The 23954-nt window shown below is 40.2% G+C and overlaps 1 protein-coding gene across 2 annotated transcripts in view; it reads right to left on the bottom strand.

The window, feature by feature from the left end:
• Positions 1 to 23954, bottom strand: part of gosr1 (golgi SNAP receptor complex member 1) — a 125971-nt gene that overhangs the window by 25473 nt on the left and 76544 nt on the right. For both annotated transcript variants that reach the window (XM_063031762.1, XM_063031763.1), the window contains exon 7: positions 975 to 1004. In XM_063031762.1, the coding sequence (XP_062887832.1) occupies positions 975 to 1004 (30 nt within the window). The remainder of the gene's footprint in view (positions 1 to 974; positions 1005 to 23954) is intronic.

Genomic DNA, 23954 nt, shown 5'->3' with positions numbered 1-23954 from the left:
GATATTTGGTCTGAACAAAAACTGAACCTCTTGACCACGTCTGCATGATTAGCTGATTAGATATTTGCATTAATAAGCAGGCATATCTAATAAAGTGGTTACTGTGTGTAGAAGCAGTGCTGATAAACGGAATATGAAACTCAAAGTGAATCAGAGAATATAGTGATCAAGTAGGAACAGGAATTGACATCTGTTGACTGGCAGAGTAATGACAGTTCTAATTCCTGTTTTAATTTTCTATGTCCCAAATATTCCAGAATCGTAAAAGTACATGAAGGAGGTACTTGCTACAAGTGGGAGTGCAGCATTGGGAATCACTTATACATATTTTTTTTCCTGACAAGATTGCGTGGTAATGATGAGACAGATGAAAGAGATTATCATTTTGCTATCCCTTTGACTGAGTTTATCACAAGTAAATCCTCAAAAGTGAAAAGGCAACCTTCAAATCAGTAGCCAAAAATGGGACAGATGACTCAGCTGTCAATTTATCAACAATAATAGATGTAAGGTATCTGTTTAAGAGGAAGTTTCACATGCAGAATTATATTGTACACCTGCTTTGGATAGTTGTCTTAAAATATTTATCACAGTCACAGAAATAGGCAATCTTTTGCTATTCTTCTGTGTTCTAGCAGCATTGGTAATCTATTGCAAGCACACTAAGTCTACATTTGTGCTTTTCTTAGAAAAGAATATGCACATCTGCTTGGGATTTGGGCAGTGATTGATTTTATTTTGCAGAGAACTCAGCCATAGCCACATTTTAATGTATTTTACTAGAGTATTTAAAAAAATCCCAGCTTCTGCTGCATTTTGTAATACATAAAATAAAAACACAAGACAGGAGAAAACTTTGTGCTTGGCATCAAACCATAAATTGACTTCATGGATGAACTTGAACTGTAAACTTGCATGGAAGAAATTCCTTGAGCTTTGAAATTACATTAATAAATTTGCTCACGTTGCCGTACCTTATTGTGTCTTCTATCAGCCGATCTGAGCTGCAAAAGGAAAAAAAAACAAATTAAAATGAGAAAATCAGATGCAATTCATATCCTAATTCCATTATTCAGTTGTTCCTGTGCAAACTGCTGAGAAGTATATTTAGCATAGTACTTTCAACATGCATAATTAACATTTTCAAATGTGTCCCAGTAGAATTCAAGAGAACAGCAAGAAATTAATCATACAGATATAGTCCATTTTTATTTACCTACTACAGGTTTTCAGCAAATAAATGAAGGTGGCCTGGGAACAGGCATCCTTTTTCATAAGGTCTAAGATGAACTACTTTGCTAAATATCGGCTCAACATTCACTCCCTCCAAAATACTAATGAACCTGGTACACTGTTAGAGGCATAGAACCAGGATTTCTTACATCAGTAGTATGCCAATTTTTTCTTATGATAACCTAAGAACATTACAAATCATAAGAAATAGCATTTACACTGTTTTGTGTCTGTTGTGCTTTTCAGTAGTATTACACATGTTGATCTTTCACCTCAGGGACACCGCACACTAACTTCACATCTCTCAATTCGCTTAATATCTAAAATATTTGGTAGGGTTGAGTGCTCTCTGATCTTGGCAATTTACTTGCAAATGTTTTGTCACCAAGTGCGAAGACATTGTTGGTAAGCTGTTGATTGTGGTGTGTCCTCCGAATGCTTGGCCTTCATGTACTTATCAATCATTCCGAAAATTCAGCTGCAATGTGGGAAAGAAATCTTGTCACTGATTGGTTGTGCGGTGAACTTCGTGCATTGTGGTCTGGAATTTTGCCCGCATCTGCTCATAAATAGGATCGAGGTCTACATGTTTGTTTACAGAACTGTTCATGGAAAACCACGCTTCTAGGAATTCTCTTGCGTGCCGAGTGTTCACTTGCGCCATGACTTTCACTGATGCTCAGTCAACTTCGTACCCCTGTTGATCTTCATGAATAGTGACCGTACACTGACGATGTCTCCTCACTTGGTGACAAAATGTTTGCAAGTAAATTGCCAACAATGGAGAACAACTCAACGCAACCACCAACCACCTGAGCTACATATCTTCTGGATGATTTCCACCTAAATATCTATCATTCTTTGGAATTCTGCACCTGAGGGGGCAATGGAGGTTCAATTGTTGAGTATATTCAAGACAAAGATTCATTACCCTCTCGGTGAAAAAAAATTATTTTCAACTCTCTGTAGTGTAAGGCCAATTGCTTATTTTGAGACTGTGAACCCTGGTACTAGATACTTCAGTCTCAGCATCCCTGAAGAATTCTGTATATTTTAATGATATCATCTCTAAATATGAGAAAATATTTAGAGGAACTCATTAAAATATGCAGAATTTTTCATTTTCTATTTGCTTGAATTCTTATGCAGCAAACCCACCATTTTAGGAATCATTCTGATGTAAATTTGTTGCAATCTGTCCATCATATATGGAGCATTCCTAACGTTGAGAACCAGATCTATCCAATGTGGCCCTATATAAAGTTGAGGCATTATAAGGCATTGGTCAGGCCACATTTGGAGTATTATCAGGAGTTTTAGACACCTCATCTAAGAAAGGATGTGCTGGCATTGGAGAGGGTGAGAAGACATTTACGAGCATGATTCTGGAAATGAAAGGGATAATGTCTGAGGAGCATTTGATGGCTCTCAGCCTATACTTGCTGGAAGAATGAGGAGGGATCTCATTAAAACCTACAGAATTTTGAAAGCCTAGGTAAAGTGGATGTGGAGAGGAATTTTCCAATAGTGGGGGAGTCTAGGATTAGAAGGCACAGCCTCAGAATACAAGGATGTTCCTTCATAACAGAGATAAGGAGAAATTTAAGCTTAAGGTAAAAGAACACTTATGGGCAAGTGATCATAATATGATTGAACTCACCCTGAAATCTGAGAAGCAGCAGTTAAAGTTAGATGTATCTGTATTACAATGGACTAAAGGGAATTACAGAGCCATGAGAGAGGAGTTGGCATGAAATGATTGGAAAAGAAGAAAGGCAGGGATGACTGCAGGGCAGCAGTGGCATGAATTTCTGGAAGCAATTTGGAAGGCATAGGACCCTTCAGAAGGGTCTCGGTCCGAAACATCGACTGTACTCTTTTCCATAGATGCTGCCTGGCCAGCTAAGTTCCTCGAGCATTTTGATACTTGGATTTCCAGCATCTGCAGATTTTTTTCTTGTTTTGATTGCATCAGTCTTCACTGTGCAAGACACTAGCAGTATGGTGAATGTTCCAGGAGTCAGAAGGCATGAAGTGTGTGAAGTTACCATAACTAGAGAGAAGGTTCTTGGGAAACTGAAAGGTCTGAAGGTAGGCAAGTCATCTGGACCAGTTGGTGTACGTCCCAGGGTTCTGAAAGAGGTGGTTGAAGAGATTGTGGAGGCATTAGTAATGATCTTTCATGAAGCACTAGATTCTGGAATGGTTCCAGAAGACAGGAAAATTGCAAATGTCACTCCACTCTTCAAGAAGGGAGAGAGGCAGAAGAAAAGAAACCTCAGGCTAGTTAGTCTGAACTCAGTGGTTGGGAAAATGTTGGAGTCATTACTGAGGATGAGATCTCAAGGTACTTGGAGGCACATAATAAAACAGGCTGCAGTCAGCATGGTTTCCTCCAGGGAAAACCTTGCCTAACCAATCTGTTGGAATTCTATGAAGTAAAAAGCAGGATACACAAAGGAGAATTGGTTAATATTGTATACTTGGATTTTCAGAAGGCCTTTCACAAGGTGCCACACAAGACTGCTTAACAAGCTATGACCCCATGGTATTACAGGAACGATTCTAGCATGGATAAACCAGTGGCTGATTGGCAGGAGGCAAAGAGTGGGAATAAAGGGAGCCTTTTCCGACTGGCTACTGGTGACTAGTGGTGCTCCACAGGGGTCTGTATTGGGACCGATTCTCCTTATGTTATATGTCAATGATTTGGATGATGGAATTGATTGCTTTGTTGCAAAGTTTGAAGACAATATAAAGATAGGTGGAGAGGCAGGTAGTTTTGAGGAAGTAGAAAGGCTACAGATGGACTTAGACAGATTAGGAAAATGGGCAAGAAATGGCAGATGGAATAGGGTCGCGAAGTGTATGGTCATGCACTTTGGTAGAAGAAATGAAACGGTTGACAATTTTCTAAATGGAGAAAAAATATAAAAAAACAAAGGTAAAACGGGACTTGGGAGTCCTTGTACAGGAACCCTAAAGGTTAACTAGCAGGTTGAGTCTATGGTGAGGAAGGCAAGTACAATGTTAGCATTCATTTCAAGAGGGCTAGAATATAAAAGCAAGGATGTAATGTTGAGACTTTATAAAGCACTGGTGAGGCCTCACTTGGAGTATTGTGAGCAGTTTTGGACCCCTTATCTGAGAAGGGGTGTGCTGAAACTGGAGGGGGTTCAAAGGAGGTTCACAAAAATTATTTCAGGATTGAACAGCTTGTCATATGAAGAGCGTTTGATGGCTCTGGGCCTGTATTCACTGGAATTCAGAAAAATGAGGGGTGACTTCATTGAAATCTATCAAATGGTGAAAGGCTTTGATAGAGTGGATGTTGAAAGGATGTTTCCAATTGTGGGAGAGTCTAAGACCAGAGGACACAGCCTCAGAATAGAGAGTTGTCCTTTTAGAATGGAGGTGAGAAGGAATTTAGTCAAGGGTGTGGTGAATCTGTGGAATTCTTTGCCACAGGCAGCTGTGGAGGCCAAGTCTTTATATATATTTAAGGCAGAGGTTGATAGATTCTTAACCAATCATGAAGGGATACGGGGAGAAGGCAGGACATTTGGGCTGAGCGGAAAACTGGATCAGTCATGTGAAATGGCCTAATTTTGTTCCTATATCTTATGGTCTTAATTTTGCCAGAGGGCTTTTGAGGTCAAGCCATTGGATATATTTAAAGTTGAGGTTGATAGGCTCTTGATTCGTAACGGCAACAAAGGTTACCGGCAGAAGTCAGGGAATGGAGTTCAGAGGGATAATAAATCAGCCATGATTGAATGGCAGATCAAACTTGATGGGCGAGTAGCCTAATTCTGTTCCTATGTCTTACGGTCTTGCATAACCGAAGTATGTCAACTTTATTCACATATTCAAATTCTCCTGAAGTAATAACCAACATGCCATTTAGCCTCATAATTGCTTGTTGAACCTGCACGTCAACTTTCAATGGTTGTGTATAATGACATCCTGTGAACTTCCACTTTTCAACCTTATGCCACCTAAAAAAGTATTTATTATTTTTTCCCCAAGGTGGATTACCTCACATTTTTCTCATTTTAAATGCCACTTAGTCCTTGTCAAATCAGTTAATATGCCCGAAGACTCTCTACATTCTCCTTCCAGCCTGTAAGTTTATCTAGTTTTGTAGATGACCAAATCACTTCATGATGGTTCAACATCCTCAATGCCTAGGTGGCCATTTCTTGCCAGCCCAGGTCAAAGAGTCTTTCCTTTTCCTTTACAAATTATAAAGGGTGACACAATTTTTCAAAACTGCATTAACTATTCTCTTGAAATGTACTAAATATTTTTATTTAGGGAACTTCCACCTATTTAGAATAAAATGCTTTCAGCAATTAAAAAAAAACAATAATTCTACTTAATTTTTAAGCCCACGAGACCATTGTATAAATTGAGAAACCAATTCTGAAGAGAAGCTGTTCACTGTGCTATAAATCACATGCAAAATTAAACAGCATGGAAAACACAAAGTATTTTCATAATTTTATAGCTTAGATTTGCAAATACAGTGGATTCTGGTTAATCTGGGCAGCTGCTTATTTGAGACAACACCTTTTCAAAACTCAGGGTCGGCTGTGGTCAGCTGCTTCCAAGGTATCGGCAAGTTGATGGTGCCTGGAGGTTTATGGCAGGGAGTTTCTCCCTTTTGCCGCCGCTATCGGGGACTTGGGAGTCGATCGACTCGGGGACTTTGAGACTTTTTTTTTACTGTGCCTATGGACTGTTCTTCATCAAATTATGGTACTGCTTTGCACTGCTGTAACTATATGGTATAATTATGTGGTTTTGTCAGTGTTAGTCTTTGGTCTGTCTTGTTTTCTGTGATATCACGCCGGAGAAACATTGTATCATTTCTTAGTGCATGTATGCATTTCTAAATGACAATAAAAGAGGACTGAGTGTTCTGATAATCTATAGAACAAAAACCATTTGAGAAAATAGCTGGATTCAAAGGTTTCAAAGGTACATTTAATGTCAGAAAAATGAATACAATATATATCCTGAAATGCTTTTGTTTATTTGGAACACTATGCCGCTTAACTGGGACAGAAAGCTGTTACTGAACAGTTTTAAACTAGCATCAGTTGCATGCACTTGTGTGGCTGTTAGACTCTACACCGTGCTTACAGCAAACAGTTTTTGAATAGCGTTAGTAGCAAGTATTTGTGTTCAAAAAGCAGTGATTTTTGTCACTGATAGTTGGCGAGAAGTAAGTAGTAAGACAATTCAGAACTGTTTTGGCTCACTGTGGCTTCAAGCATTCAGGCTTGGAGATGCCAGAAACAACTGTTAGACATTATGGAATCAGTCGTGTTCGCTAGTGTATGTTATCCATCTGGGTGACATATGCTGGTTCAAAAAGCAGTGATTTTTAATTGTATTGTTCTTTTATTTTATTAATTGTGTTGTTCCTTTATGCAGGAAGGCGATGAAGGTAGTCCATTATTGGCACTAGATGTCTGCGCTGATTTTGTTCATTTACTGTCTTATCATAAGGACAAGGCAGGAATGAATTCTTCAGTCAATAACTAATAGGAATTAATACACAGTTTATAATACTGTAGTTGTATTGTTCTGCATTTAATTTAAATACATAATTTGTTACTTAGTTAAATAGTAGTTTGTCTTTGTTATGTCTTTTAACTATTTCCATAAAACTTCAGTTAATTGGGACAACCACTTAATGGGGCCAAAATGTACTGGTCCCAATGTGTCACAATTAACCAGAATCCACTGTATTAATGAAACGAGTTGAAACAAGATTGTGGATCTTTCATTCAATTTTACCACACAGAAATAAAGGGAAGGGTTAAAACTGACAAAAATAGCAATCATTCACTGACTACGTGTTGGATCAATAATGTATCAGAAATACAAGAGAATGGCAATGGCAGAGGGCTTGGGGTTGGGCAGGAGAGAGAGAGACAAAACAGACAAAAGGGATAAATAACTATAACTACAAATTGCCATGGCATTCTAACTGTGCTATCTTTAAATTCAAATTATCCTGAACATCACCACAATATTTCAAGTTTTTAATTTGAAGTTAGTATGTTACCTCGATACTCAAAAGCATATAACTGACTTTTCAACCAATATCACTGCACTAATTCAACAGTATACATCAAATACAATTTCGAAGCTCTTTGAGTTGGTCAACAAAGCTGAATGGGTTAAAATATGTAATTAATAAAAAATGTATTTAGTACAATCTGATAACATGGTGGCACAGCAAGTTGTTTTATAGCCTGGGTTGAATCCTAACCTCAGGAGTCAGCTGTGCGGAGCTTGCACATTCTTCCCGTGACTGCCTGGACTTCCAACAAGTACGCTGGTTTCTACTGACATTACAAGACATGCTGGTAATTGGTTATTGGCAACTATCCTGCATTGGCAGAACAATCAAAAGGGAGTTGATGAGTATGTGAGAGCAAGGTGCAGGGCTACAGGTAAAATAGGAGGGGAATGGAACTAACAGTCTGTTCTGCTGGCAGCAGGTGCAGATCTGATGAACCAAATGGCCTCCAGTAAGTAAAAAAGTAAACACCAGTCTCTGCATGAAATGGTTATTTCTCTGTAGCTGTTACACATTATTCTGCATTACCTTGTTCTACCTCAATGCACTTTATAATAATCTGATCTGTATGAACAGTACGTAAGAAAAACTTTTTCACTGTTATTTCAGTACATGTGACAATAATAAACCAATTCCAACTTGAAGGATTTCACCTTTCATCCTTAAGAAACAAAAGAGAACAAAATGGGACATTAGAATTGCGATTAAAGCCCCCAGATAATTACAGACTCAAAATAGCGTAGCTCTGCTACAGTCTAGACAACACAGTGGTACTAGCTAGTCCCAGACGACATGTCATTGTCATTACATTCCTAATCTCATTAAGCTAACTATCACAATAAAAACTTATTTTATACCCTTACTCTGAATCATAAAGTGAAATATATCACCTGCTTCAAATTTTAGTGCAATCGATCATTAATTACTGTGCAGTCATCATGCCAAGTTTCATTTCTGAGTTGTCACCATTTCCTAATTAGTCAGTCACAGTTAGACAGCAGAGAAACAGGCCCTTCAGCCCAGTTCATCCATACTAAGGTATCTTCCTGAGCTAGCCACACTTGCCTGGCTTTGGTCCACATCTCTCAAAACCCTTCCTATCCACGAACCTGGGAAAATTTGACCACTTCTCTGGCAGCTTGTTCCATATACCCACCACCCTCTGCTTGGAAAGACTAGCCCCTCAGGTCCCCTTTAAACCTTTCCCCTCTCACCTTAAACCTAGGCCCTCCAGCTTTACTCCGGAGAAAGAAAAATTGTGATTATCCACCTTACTGATGCCACAGATGATATTATAAAGCTCTATAAGGTCACCCCTCAGCCTCCTTTTCTCCAGAGAAAACAATCCCAGCCTATCCAGACCAGCAATACCCCTTCTGCATGCTCTCTAGCTTAATTATGTTTCCTATAATATGATGACTAGAACTGTATGCAATATTCCAAGGGAGATCTCACCAACGTCACAACTCTTGTAGTCAATGTCCTGGCTAGTGAAGGCAAGCATGCTATACATCTTCTACATCACCTTGCTGACTTAAATATCACCACTTTCAGGGAACTATGCATTCATATTCCCCAATTCTCCCTGTACTACAACACTCTCTGGGACCTTACCATTCACTGTGTATATCCTTTCCTGGTTTAATTTCCCAAAACTTCCTCTGACCTTACACTTGTCAGAGATAAATTCCATTTGCCATTTCTTTGCACGTTTTCCCAGTTAGTCCAGATCCTGTTTCAACCTTAGACAACCTTCTCCACTGTCCACCACAACACCTATGTTGACGTCAGTTGCGAACTTACTGATGTTTATTATTTACCAGTGCCTTTACTTCATCAATACAACATTCAAATACATCCTCCAAGAGGACCACAACCTTAAGGAGGCTTTTGGAGGCTTATGTACCTCAATAACCCAGACAGCTATGTTGGCTGGCGTCAGGGCCTTGTGCTTTGACTCTTGGTAGGGTGCCAATGCCAAGCAGATCAAAGAATAGAGGCGAGATTGAGTGGCTCACTAGTCCTCCAGGTTCGGGGGTTCAGCTCAGGGCTAACAACCCTGACTGGTCAAAACAAAATTGTTACAGAAACAGCAACAAATATATATATATCTATGTGTGACGGCATTCCTGAGCATCCCCCTGGGATTTGCATGACTGACAATAGTGAAAACCGAGAAGTTTTTGGGAAGTACAAACCATGTATAACATTGGCAAACAAGCACAAAAAACTGAAGAAATGCATCTTTACAATCTTCATATACTGGGTGTCAGTGAAAATAGATGGACAGGGTCTGGGAGATTAAAAGCAACAACTGGTGAAACCGTTTTATACTCAGTAAGGGAAGATGGTCACCATCAAGACGGTGTAGCTATCATTTGGAGAAGTGCTTGCTGGAGTGGAAAGCTATCAACAGTAGGCTGATGAGAGTCAGGCTGAAAAGGAAGCAAGTGACAACATATGGAGGTCAATCAAGTACAGCATCCATACCAAGGTGAAGCTGTACCAGAGTCGTGATCTGTCCATATACTTGTACGGGTCAGAATGTTGGCGTATGACAGAGAACGACTTTGCCAAGCTGTCATCCTTCCACACCATGAGCCTCTGGAAGATCATCTGTATTTTCTGGCCAAGAAAGTTCTCTAAATATGCCCTACTCCTTCAGTGTCACCAAAAAGACATAGCCACAGTCATCATGTGGAAGCATTGGAGATGGATTGGGCACTTGATGAGAAGAGTGGGCAACTCCATCATCAAGATAGTACTTCACTGGACCCCTAAAGGGCGGAGGAAACGCGAGAGACCAAGACAACTTGGTGCTGTACCGTAGAAGCAGAAGTGAGGGCCCTGAACTACAGCTGGGGCACAACCGAAAAGATGGCTAAAGACAAACCCAGATGGAGGACCTTATTTGCTGCCTAAATGCCAGCAGCATAACAGCCATTTGGTGATGATGATTAAAATACATGGAATCCACAGTTAAAAACAGTATCAGGTGCAAATGGTTTCATTAGACAACATATCAGTCATATAATTAATTAGCGTCATTTTCCAGCTAGAATGGACCGATTGGATAATTTCCCTGATGAATCACACCTGAACATTACACAACTGTAAATCACTGAGACTACCGTTTTTATACAAATGTACTCCGCTCATTGTATTTTAGTAATCACTGCTTTCATTGGTTCTGATGTTATTTATTTTGCAGATGTTCTTCATAAAGATTCTACAAATAGTCTTCTCCTGTTAGCAGCAACTTGCTTACTGCAAAATAGGCAGTTTTGTCAGGAGTCTGTCCTAAAATCTTTTCCAACTCCAACTCACTGGCTGATGTACAGGCATTCAATGGACACAGCAATTTTGTCAAAGTAAATGGATGGAACACTAGAAGCTAGATTGAAGACTGTCATGTCATTTATTTATGAAATAGAAGTCTCAATTTTTCAAACCCGCATTCTGTGTAATAAAATTGCTGACAGCCACAAGTGCTTTAAAGCCATACATTTATTATGTCAATTTAAGTGAGATGGACACACATAAATGATCAAAACATAGTCCAAGATGTGCATGGAATACAATTTCATCAACTATATATCACTGACTTAATTAGGAGCAGCAGAAAATTGTTCATGCCTACATTTAGAAGACAATTATTTACCTGGAACAGATAGTTACAAGAATATCCATAAGAGTCCAAAATTGTCTCCCTGGCAAGATTACTTGTTGTTGAACTTTCTAATGGAGAAATGGGTGAGACAAAAAGATGGCTCATGCTTTGAATCCCTGCCTAGCCTTGCAATTGAGACTAAAAAACAGAAGGGCTGAAAATATTTTATACATCAAAAAATAAATTCCAATTGCAGCAAAATCAAATCAAATTGTTTCAGTTTGACAAAAGGATTTTACAGACAAATTCAATTTAAATACTGATGTGGCACTTGGTTCTTCTATAATTAATAAAAATGTGATAGGAAATCATTATGAGTCAACTATTAATATTACTTATATCAAATAAATACTGAAAGTTACTCTTTAAAGTCTTAACAGCTGATGAGAAGAGAATTAATCAATGCACAGAATAGCAGTAAGCTGCACATTTTTTAAGATTGGTAGTTCAATATAATCAGTAATTTTAATTATATGTGACAAACATATATATGACATAATACAAGGAAGAAGAATTTTACAAAGTCAACATTCCTGATTCTCAATGGTTTCTAGTAATTGCTGTCACAGTTTAAGATAGGACTTTCATTTTATTAACACCTTCCCAGCATTATACAATGAGGTTCATATTAGGAGTAGCTTATCTAGCAACAGGTAATACCTTGGAAGAGTGGAAACTAGAGATGGAATTGGAAAGGAAAGGTAACCAAATGAGTCAGACGAAAAGAAAAATGAGTTATATTTCTTTCCACTGATGTCTGTCAAGGTAATTGACAGTTAATAGTTACGCACATTGGAGAATTATTACTTGAAAAGAATTTCACTCAGTTTTCTGCTGGTTATCCCTTTCTAATAGGCCTACAAATTGGTGTGGCATTCTAAACTAAAATGTTAGAAACAGTACATTACAGTTTAGCTGGAGTTCTTAAACTTCCTTTTATACCTGATAGTCCATTCAGGTTCTCAATTTGCTTGTTGACTCTGAACACTTCACTAAATGAGGCATAGATGCCTGCCACATGAACCCTTCTTGCCTTTCAAAGTTCAAAGTATATACATATATGGTCCATATACCACCTGAGATTCATTCTCTTTCAGGCAAGTATGGTAAATAGAAAGAAACACAATAGAATCAATGGAAAACAGCACACAGAGATAGACAAAAAAAATGTGCAAATACAAAAATAACAATAAATAATAATAATACAAAGAAATTGTCATTAAAGTAGAAAAAGTTAACCAATGAAGAGCATGACCTTCCATGGAAGACATCTCCACGATCTGAGCAGACTAAATGTCGATAAGGAAGCATTGAACACCTGGCTCAGACTTGGAAACCATTTCCCAGAAACAAAGGGGAATACAGAACCAACCAATTCACAATAAAAGACCACAAATTCAAGATGATAAATGTAGAAAATGCCAAGAGAAAACAGAAACAATCCAACACATTACAGGATCCTGCAGCAGTTTAACTCAATCTGACGACTTACATAGGGGACAATCAAGCAGCAAACATCATTCACCAAACTCATGTTTTAAAAGACAAAAAAAAGACACCATACCTTACCATAAATACAAGCTTGATTCAGTTTTAGAGTCAGAGTCCTACAAATAGTCCCAATAGTAATATTTGCAACTGGTATCATCCCGAAGTCACTACACAATAACATTAAACAATTAGGTCTACACAGCAACACCTATGTAAATTTCCAGAAAACCACAATACTAAACACCACTAGAATAGTCTGAAAGTTCCTAGTAATTGAGTGTGCGTGGCTCTGCCTACACCTCAACTTGAGGAAGAAACAAATGAAAATAATAATAATAATAATAAATAAACAATAAATATCAAAAGTACGATTTGAAGAGTCCTGGAAAGTGAGCCCATATGTTGTGGAATCAGTTCAGTGTTGGGGTGAGTGAAGTTATCCCCTCTGGTTCAAGTGCCTAATGGTTGAGGGGTATTAACTGTCCCTGAACTTGGTAGTGTGGAACTTGAGGCTCCTGAAGCTCCTTCCTGATGGTAGCAACGAGAAGGTAGCAACGAGAAGGCAGCATGGCCTGGATGCTAGGAGTCCTTGATGACGGATGCTATTTTCCTGTGACAACACCCCGTGTAGATGTGGCCAATGGTGGGGGAGCGCTATATCTATGATGGACTGGGCTGTGTCCACTACTTCCTGTAGTCTTTTTCCCCAATCAAGGGCATTGGTATTCCCATACCAGGCTGTGATGCAACCAGTCAGTATACTCTTCACTGCACATCTAAAGAAGTTTATCAAAGTTTTAGAAACATAGAAAACCTATAGCACAATACAAGCCCTTTGGCCCACGAAGCTGTGCCGAACATGTCCTTACCTGAGAAATTACCTAGGGTTACTCGTAGCCCTCTATTTTTCTGAGCTCCATATACCTGTCCAGGAGTCTCTTAAAAGACCCTATTGTATCTGCCTCCACCACCGTTGCTGGCAGCCCATTGCACACAACCACTCTCTGTGTAAAAAACTTAACCCTGATATCTCCTCTGTATCTACTTCTAAGCACCTTAAAACTGTGCCCTCTCGTGCTAGTCATTTCAGCCCCGGGAAAAAGCCTTTGACTATCAGAGACTTAAATGACTTGCCAAATTTACACAGACCTCTAGGAAAGTAGAGGCACTGCTGTGCCTTCTTTGTGTTGGCAATTACATGCTGGACCCATGACAGATCCTTTGAAATGACAACACTGAGGAATTTAAGCAACATACATCAAGGTTGCTGGTGAACGCAGCAGGCCAGGCAGCATCTATAGGAAGAGGCGCAGTCGACGTGTCAGGCCGAGACCTCCTGACGAAGGGTCTCGGCCTGAAACGTCGACTGCGCCTCTTCCTATAGATGCTGCCTGGCCTGCTGCGTTCACCAGCAACTTTGATGTATGTTGCTTGAATTTCCAGCATCTGCAGAATTCCTGTTGTTTACTGAGGAATTTAAAGTTGCTGTGTCTCTCCATTTCTGATCCCCTAATGAGGACTAGTTCATGGACCTTCGGTTTCCCCCTCCTGTAGTCAATAATCAACTCTGGTTTTGCTGACATTGTATGGGAGGTTGTTATGGCACCATTCATACAGATTTGCCCTCTGGTTCGGCCCAGAATGATGGTGTTGTCAGCAAACTTACATATGGCATTGGAGCATCACAGGCATAAGTATAAAGTGATTAGAGCAGGAGGCTGAGCACACATCCTTGTGGTGCACCTGTGCCGATGGTGATCATGGAGGAGATGTTGTTGCCAATCTGAGCTGAATGGGGTCAACAAGTGAGGAAACCGAGGACCCAATTGCACAAGGAGGTATTGAGGCAAGGTCTTGGAGCTTATTGATTAGTTTTGAAGGGATGATGCTGCTGAATGCAGAGCTGTAGTCAATGAACAGCATCCTGATGTATGCAGCTTCTCTGTTCAGATGTTCCACAGCTGAGTGGAAAACCAATGAAATGGTTCCTGATATTGACCTGTTGTGACAGTAGGCAAATTGGAGCGGATCCAACTTGCTCCTAAGTCGCTGGAGTTGATGTACTTCATCACAGTGGATGTAAGTGCTGCTGGACAATAGCAATTTATTACCCCTTATTAGACTTTCATTTATAACCCCCAGAAGAATGTGAACCATCCTTAAAACAACTGCATGCCCTTTGATTAAAATACTGTAGCCCTGCTAGATATATACGAGTTCCAAATTTGAACTCAGCAACCATGGATGGAATGGCAGTATAGCCGCATGATATTTGATCACTTCCTCAAACTTTTCCCCATTTCTTCTAAAGGGACTGGAACCTCGGACACTAAATAGAGTCTGAACTACATACAGACTTCGTGGGAAAGCCTTCTCAGTATGTCCTAATAATCCTACTGTGATCACTCCAATGAGTTCAAAGTTGCCCTCGCTTGAAATCCATACAGTAGTGTGCAAAAAGTCTTAGGCACATGTATATTGCTAGGGTGCCTAAGACTTTTGCACAGTACTGTATTTGTCAACGTGGAACAGAGTGTGAGTTTGTAAATCTGGCGGTAGCAAAGGATGTTATGAATGGTGAGGCAGGGGTGTGGGAGAGGTGTGCCAGAGGCAGGGATGGCACACACAGCCCTGAGACACCAGGCAACATAATTTGATTAAAAAAAATAGGTTTATTGATCATTGCAGAGTTTCTCTCTGGTGCTTTCTGCTCCTTCCACTCTCCCTTCCTCCTTTCACAACCATGATTCCCCTCTCCTACCCCCTTCCCACTCAGTCCACAATAGAGACACATATTAGAATCAGGTTTATCATCACTCACATACGTCATGAAAATTTTTTTGAGGCTGCAGTACAGTGCATTAGCTTCCCTGGTATCATGGATTCGTGATTACCTGATTGGCAGACCACAGTACGTGTGCTTGCAACACTGTGTGTCTGACAGAGTGATCAGCAGCACTGAGGCTCCACAGGGGACTGTCTTGTCTCCCTTTCTCTTCACCATTTACACCTTGGACTTCAACTACTGCACAGAGTCTTGTCATCTTCAGAAGATTTTGGATGACTCTGCCATAGTTGGATGCATCAGCAAGGGAGGTGAGGCTGAGTACAGGGCTACGGTAGGAAACTTTGTCACATGGTGTGAGCAGAATTATCTGCAGCTTAATGTGAAAAAGACTAAGGAGCTGGTGGTAGACCTGAGGAGAGCTAAGGTACCGGTGACCCCTGTTTCCATCCAGGGGGTCAGTGTGGACATGGTGGAGGATTACAAATACCTGGGGATACGAATTGACAATAAATTGGACTGGTCAAAGAACACTGAGGTTGTCTACAAGAAGGGTCAGAGCCGTCTCTATTTCCTGAGGAGACTGAGGTCCTTTAACATCTGCCGGATGATGCTGAGGATGTTCTACGAGTCTGTGGTGGCCAGTGCGATCATGTTTGCTGTTGTGTGCTGGGGCAGCAGGCTGAGGATAGCAGACACCAACAGAATCAACAAACTCATTCGTAAGGCCAGTGATGTTGTGGGGATGGAACTGGACTCTCTCACGGTGGTGTCTGAAAAGAGGATGCTGTCTAAGTTGCATGCCATCTTGGTCAATGTCTCCCATCCACTATATAATGTACTGGGTGGGCACAGGAGTACATTCAGCCAGAGACTCATTCCACTGAGATGCAGCACTGAGCTGCATAGTCATAGGAAGTCATTCCTGCCTGTGGCCATCAAACTTTACAACTCCTCCCTTGGAGGGTCAGACACCCTGAGCCAATAGGCTGGTCCTGGACCTATTTCATAATTTACTGGCATAATTTACATATTACTATTTAACTATTTATGGTTCTATTACTATTTATTATTTACGGTGCAACTGTAATGAAAACCAATTTCCCCCGGGATCAATAAAGTATGACTATGACTATGAAAAGGAGCTTTGACCAGTGGCCAAACTGGACATCAGAAGTTTTGAGAAAAGGGGACTTCAAGCAGGCCCACTGTCTGAGCACAAAAGGCAGCAGAGGATTGCTACAGCGAAAAACAGCTTTGATCAGTGACCATTGACATATGGGATTGATTAGCAACAGAAAATTAAAGGAAGGTGGGGGAGGCACAGCAGTCATCATCTGAATGGATACAGTGGTGATCTTCAGGCTTTAGTCAGAGAAAGCAAAAGGAAAGAAAAGCTGTAAGTTTATTTTTCCTTCCCTTCTTTATTATCTGCTCAGCTAGGATAGTAGAGATGCCAGGCAGGATAGTTGAAGGCTCATCTTGCGGGATGTGGAAGGCAGGGAAACCTCCAGTGTTTCTGACAATTATAACTGCGAGAAGTGCATCCAGCTGCAGCTTCTAACAAACCGTGTTGAGGAGTTGGAGGTGGAACTGAATGAACTCTGGCTCATTAGGAAGGCTGAAGGGTGATAGATAAGTCATATAGCAAGATAGTTACACCTAAAGTGCAGGACACAGGAAACTGGGTGAGAGTCAGGAAAGGGAAAAGGGTTAAGGAGCCAGTGCAGAGTACCTCTGGTGTGGTGAGGGAGGTGTGAACAGGAGGGCAACTGTCAAATCTATTAAAGTGTTGGTATAACTCATTAGCCCATTCATAGCTGCATTCCGAGGCTCTACAGTTAGCCTGATTGAAGCCAGTAATGTTCATGCTTCTCCACACCTCCTTTATGCTACTCCGCCCAAGCTTGTTCTCCAGCTCTCTCCTGTATTCCCCTTTAGCCACCTTGATCTTTTTCTTTAGTTCCCCCTGCACACGTTTCAATTTCTCCCTGTTCCCCGACCCAAAGGCTCTCTTTTTGTGGTTCAGAAGAGCCTTTAGATCACTGATGACCCATGGTTTGTTTTTAGGGAAGCAGCAAACTGTACTTGATGGTATTACAGTGTCAACACAGAAGCTGATGTAGCCAGTGATGCAATCAGTAAGTCCATTAATGTCCTCCCCATATGGTTCATAAAGTACATTCCAGTCAGTAACCTCAAAGCAGCCCTTGATGACCTCTGAAGACCATTTCTTTACTATCTTGGTAGTAGCTAGCTGGAGCTGTACTTTAGGCTTATACAAGGATGTGCTGAAACTGGAGAGGGTTCAAAGGAGGTTCACAAAAATAGTTCCAGGATTGAATGTTTTGTCATATGAAGAGCGGCTGATGGCTCCAGAATTGTATTTACTGGAATTTAGAAGAATAAGGGATGAATTGAAACCGAATGGTGAAAGGCCTTGATAAAGTTGATGTAGAGAGGATGTTTCCTATGGTGGGAGAGTCTAAAACCAGAGGACAAATTCTCAGAATAGAGGAGTATCCTTTTAGAATGGGGATGAGGAGTAATTTCTGTAGCCAGAGAATGGTAAATCTGTGTAATCTGTGGAAGCCAAGTCTTGGTGTATATTTAAAGCAGAGGTTGATAGATTCTTGATTGGTCAGGGCATGAGGTTAATGGGAAGAAGGCAGGAGATTGGGGCTGAGAGGGAATTGGATCAACCACGATGAAACGACGGTGCAGACTTGATGAGCCAAATGGTCTAATCCTACTCCTACATATTATGTTCTTACTGTGCAAAGATCTTAGGCACCCTAGACATATATATGCACCTTTGGAATCATTATTTAATAATCTTGATTATTTATCCTCTCTAGCCAAAACATTAATTGTGAAGGTGTCCTGGTGTCATCCTATTAACACTTGGTGTGATGTATTTAACAATACTCTTTCCTATTTTAGTTTCAAACTACTTTATTCCATCAAGTACAAACGCTCAAATAATATTTCATCATTATATTGCTAGTTTCCTTGTAATTATTTGTTCTCAGTTTGTTGCTTTTCTAGTTTCACTTTTGAACTATTTACATGAATACTAAACTCATACACGAAGGGCACCTTTTACTTCATTAAATTTTACTTTTATTTTTCTTTAGTTACCAGCTTTCTTATTTCTCCACTAAATCCTTTGGGATCTCCATTCTGCAGCAAATTACCGGTTTATGCTTCACCACGGAAATTTCGTTTTATTTGCACATATTGAGAGGAAAGCCAGCTGCTATAAAAAGTGCTGCAACAATAGTTCCTAATTTGAGGAAACACCACTTATGCAAAACTATTTATTCTGTTTTGCTAAATGAAATTTAGCATTAGGATCAACCCATGATCAAATGAGCTATGATATCAAAGTTGGGCTCTGTTCAGTGATAGAATAAGGACACTAAATTTTAGGCTACAAAGGGAAACTAACTGGATGGCTTTGCATTATAAACAGCAGCCGAGAGGATTGCATCAAGTCATTACATTTTAACATATACACTGATTTTACTGACTAGCTCTGGACAAGCATACTCATTTAACAGCTGCAATGCAGAGAACAAAGCAATGAAAAGATAACCGTGTTATGTGCAAGATGCAAATGGTCACGTAAATAACCAGATGCATATCTTGCTGATTAAGCTTTGGGATAACAGATCAGATTTTCAGCCCAAGGGAATCTGAATGTCTGTGGCACCATTAACCCTAATTTGCATATTATTTAAATAATTTGTTTCAAGCACCAAATGCCTACTAACTATCTATATCTCATGAGCAGCACAGAAAATGCAGGAGGAACTCAGCAGGTCAGGCAGCATCTATGAAGCAAAATGAACAATCAACGTTTTAGGGTGAGACCTTTCATCAAAACCCACTGAAGGGTCTCAGCCTGAAATGTCAACTGCTCATTTCCTTCCATAGATACAGCCTGACCTGCTGCGTTCCTGCAACATTTTGTGTGTGCTAACCCAGATTTCCAACACCTGTAGTCTGTCTTGTGTATCTACATATTATGACCATGTTAGATTGCACTTGTAGAGTACTGTTGGAGAGCCTTCTAGGGAAAGAAAATACACTCAAACTTAAATACAATCAAGCAGTGCATTATGCAATCATTTACACTGATGGCTCAATAGAGCTGTGAATACAATAGCTCTTATTATAGGTATTAGAGCTCTTTATCACTTAAAATATAGAAATGACACTCTCTTGGTGGGATATGGATCTCGTGCAGACAGGAAGGATTAGCTTAATTTGGCATCGTGCTTGGCATATTATTATACGGTTTTATATCTCCTGAACATTGCATCTGATTAAGCAAATGAAGCAATGCCTTCCCTACTTTCAGCACTGAGGTAAGCAGAAACCAAATAGGTAGCTTGCATTTGTGAAAGAGGATGATTACACAACATAGAACAATACAGCAAAGTTCATACCCTCCCACCAACAATGTTGTGCCAACCATTTTAACACTGAGGATGCTAATGCAGAATGAAATAAAAGAACAATTAAGAACAAGAATCTTTTTTTCAGAATGTAGAAAGATAACTAGGAACATCAGAGCATATTTATTCATTGCATCAATGGAAATAATTCCTTTTTCCCCCAATCTGCTTCGTATTCCATTCTCCTAATTTCTGTTTATGTTGTATCTAGACAATATTTTCCTTGCAGATGCCTTAAATTGTGGCTTCCTCTCATTTGACCATGCTCCATTAAATTTGGGCAACTCTGCCCTCAACTGCCTCTCATCCCAGGGACAGCCAGGGTACAATTCCGCTAGTCCAAATCAGAATCAGGTTTATTATCACAGAATATAAAACAGTACAGCACAGTATCAGCCCTGCGACCCATGATGTTGTGCCGACCTTTTAGCCTACTCCCCACATAGCCCTCCATTTTTCTATCATCCATTTGCCTATCTACGAGGCTCTTAAATATCCCTAATGCATCCACCTCTACTACTACCCTTGGCAGTGTATTCCACACAGCCAGCACTCTATGTAAAAAAAATTACCTCTGACATCTCCCTATACTTTCCTCCAATCACCTTAAAGTTATGCCCTTCAGCCCTGAGAAAAAAGTTTCTGGTTGTTCACTCGATCTGTGCCTCTCGCCATCTTGTACACTAACATCAAGTTACCTTGCATCCTCCTTCGCTGCAAAGAGAAAAGCCCTAACCTGTTCACCTTATCTTCATAAGACATGCTCTCCAATCCACGTAGCATCCTGGCAAGTCTCCTCTGCTCTCTCTAAAGCTTCACATTCTTCCTATAATGAGGCAACCAGAACTGTACACAATATTCCAAGTGTGGCCAAACCAAAGTTTTATAGATCTGCAATATTATCTTGAATTCAATCCCCAGACAAATGAAGGGCAACATGCCTTCTTAACAACTCTATCAACATGTGTGGAAACTTTGAGGGATCTATGGATATGGACCTTAAGATTCTTCTGTTTCTCCATACTGTTAAGAATCCTGCCATTCACCCTGTATTCTGCTTCCAAATTCAACTTTCCAAAGTAAATCACTTCACACTTTTCTGGGTTGAACTCCATCTTCCACTTCTCAACCCAATTCTTGACAATCTTCTATACCATCCACAACACTACCAACCTTCATGTTACCTGCAAACTTATGAATCTACCCTTTCACTTGCTCATCCAAGTTATTTGTAAAAATCACAAAGGGCAGAGCAGATCCCTGAGTTGAACCACTAGTCACCGACCTCCAGGCAGCATTATCAGTGAGATATATTGTAAAATTTGTTGTTTGGAGCAGCAATATGGTGCAAGATGTAAAATTACTGTAAGTTACAAATATAAATAAATAGTGCAAAAGACAAATAATGAAGTAGTGTTCATAGGTTTATGGACCGTTCAGAAATCTGATAGTGGAGGGGAAGTAGCTGTTCTTAAAACATTCAGTGTGGCTCTTCAGGCTCCTGTACCTTCTCACCGATTGTCCTAATGAGAAGAAGGCATGTACAAGATGGAGAGGGTCTTTAATGATGGATGCCTCCTTCTTGAGGCACTATCTCTTGAAGATGTTCTTGATGGCAGGGATGGTTGTGTCCATGATGGAACTGGCTGAGTCTACAAGTCTCTGCAGCCTCTTGGATCCATACCAGTACGTGATGCAACCAGTCAGAACGCTGTCCACCCAACACTGAGGAAATTTGCAAAAGTCTTTGCTGTATGCTAAATCTCCTCAAATTCCTAATGGCATTTCTTCTTCATGACTGAATTAATGTGTTGGGCTTGATAGTTCCTTTGAGTTGTTGACACCCAGGAACTTAGAGCTGCTAATCTTTCAAACTACCTTTAATGAATTTTCGTTTTCTTCCATTCTCTTTTTTTCTTCATTCCCACCTTTCAAAAGGGTCTATTCTCTTCAAAAAAACTTTGTTCCACTCTTCCATCTCCACTAAATGCTCCCCTTTTCATGGTACTTTGCCATGCAACCAGCAGAAGATTCCACATCTGCTTTTTTTTTTACCTCATCTCATTTCACCATCCAGAGACCCAGGCAGTCTTTTCAGTTAAAAGTGATTTCATTCACACTTCTTCCAATCTAGTATAATATATTTGGTGCTCACCTCATGGTGGTCTCTACACTGGAGAAATTAAACACAGATGAATTTACGCAGCACCTTCATTCATGTTGCAGGGCTGACCCTAAACTTCAATTCTCAATCTGAATGATTTCACAGATCATTTCATAAACATTATGGGGGGGGGGGGGGAGGAGCAAAATGTAAGTTAAGCTTTTCATTCTCAATCACGAAGGTAAAAGAAGATGCCAAATGGATGGAATTTCACACACCTTAAGCAACTCACTAACCTCAGAAGAGAAGATGGCGACGCGACGCAGCGCGCAGTGGCCACTCCGGAATGAATATCTGTAATCTGTCAAGTAGGATGCCGTGCACAATCCTGATTTGATGGAGACGGATATGAGAAGCACGGAGGAACATCTGGTGAAACTTCTGAAATGCCTGTTTCGCTGCCGCTGTTACTGTGTGATCCAGAATCTCCGGAGGAGAAAGCCCCGAATCCTCGGCTTTGCCTGTTGCTTGGCGGCCGGGGTCGAGGTCAAAGCACTCGGCAGAGATGGTGCTCGGTGTTGGAGGGCTGGTCGGAGGCTCGAAGTTTTCCAACGGACTCAGAGTCGGCTGTAGTCGGGTGCTTCCAGGGTGCTGTACTGGCAAGTTTGCAGCGCTGGAGGTTCATGGCAAGGAGAGTTTTTCTTCCTGCTACCGTCTGCGTGAGATGATGGGGCTATCGGGACTTTGAGACTTCTTTTTTACCGTGCCCATGATCTGTTCTTTATCAAATTATGGTATTGCTTTGCACTGTTGTAACTATATAATTATGTGGTTTTTGTCAGTTTTAGTCTTGGTCTGTCTTGTGTTTCTGTGATATCATACTAGAGGAACATTGTATCATTTCTTAATGCATGCATTACTAAATGACAATAAACGAGGACTGAGTGTCCTCATAATCTAATCTAAATGTGGCATCCATTTAAATCTCTTAAGTAACCAGCATCAGAGAGTGAACAAAATACACGTTGGGGAAGAGAATCTAATTTGTTCCTTACATTTACAATATCCTATTTACTGTTTTATATAGTTAGAGACACAGCACGGTAACAGTCCCTTATGGCCTAATGAACCCGTGCTGCCTAATTAACCTAATAACCCATCGACTTTGGATTGTGGGAGGAAACTGGAGAATCTGGAGGAAACCCACATGATCACAGGGATAACGTATAAACTTCTTACAGGCAATGATGGGAATTGAATGCTTGTTGTTGGTGCTATAATAGTGTTACGCTAGCTGCTATGCTATGTTGTCCCATAAAAAGCTTCCACTGTAAGTGTAAGGGTGATAATCAAGTAAAGGCATGCATTGTTTCGATGGTTGAATAGTTCTATGCTGTCAAGCATCAGACAAGAACAATATTTTGTTGGGCCAAGTGTCATGGAGTTGTAACAGACATGAAAGTGCGATAAAAGATCTTACTAATACTTACTCAAGACTGCCAAGTTCTGCTTTCAAATTAACTGCAACGTTACAAAAAGTCTAACAAACATTCAGATCCATGACCCCATACACTCAGTCACCTTTACTGATTCACAATTAACTGGCTTCAAAATCCTTGTCATCAATTACAAGCCTTTTCATGGCCTCATTCATCCTTAACCCTGCAGTCTCATCCAGGCCTGATCCAGTATTTGCTTTGCAACTTTTTTTAATGCTAGATTCCTTTAGATTCTTCTCCTCCATCAGCAAGGTGGAATTTTTGCAATTTTAACCAGGCATGAGAACATTAAGCTGAAACATTGTCTTTATCATATAGAACAGAGAACATTACACCACAGTACAGGCCTTTTGGCCCATGGATAAGTAGATACTTTATTGATCCCAAAAGAAATTACAGTGTCACAGTAGCATTACAAGTGCACAGGCATAAATATTCAAAAGTAGAAAGAATAAACAAAGTAAGTTACCTCAAACAGCCTAATAGGAAGGGGTCATCACTTCCCTGAGTATAGGTTGACTCATTATAGAGCCTAATGGCAGAGGGTAAGAATGGCCTCATAGCGCTCTTTGGAGCAGCACAGTTGTCTTAGTATATTACTAAAAGTGCTCC

This window comes from Mobula hypostoma, chromosome 23, assembly GCF_963921235.1.
Source record: "Mobula hypostoma chromosome 23, sMobHyp1.1, whole genome shotgun sequence".
Lineage (NCBI taxonomy): Eukaryota > Metazoa > Chordata > Chondrichthyes > Myliobatiformes > Myliobatidae > Mobula > Mobula hypostoma.
Note: the sequence above shows the minus strand (reverse complement) of the source record. Positions and strands in the feature narration are given on the sequence as shown.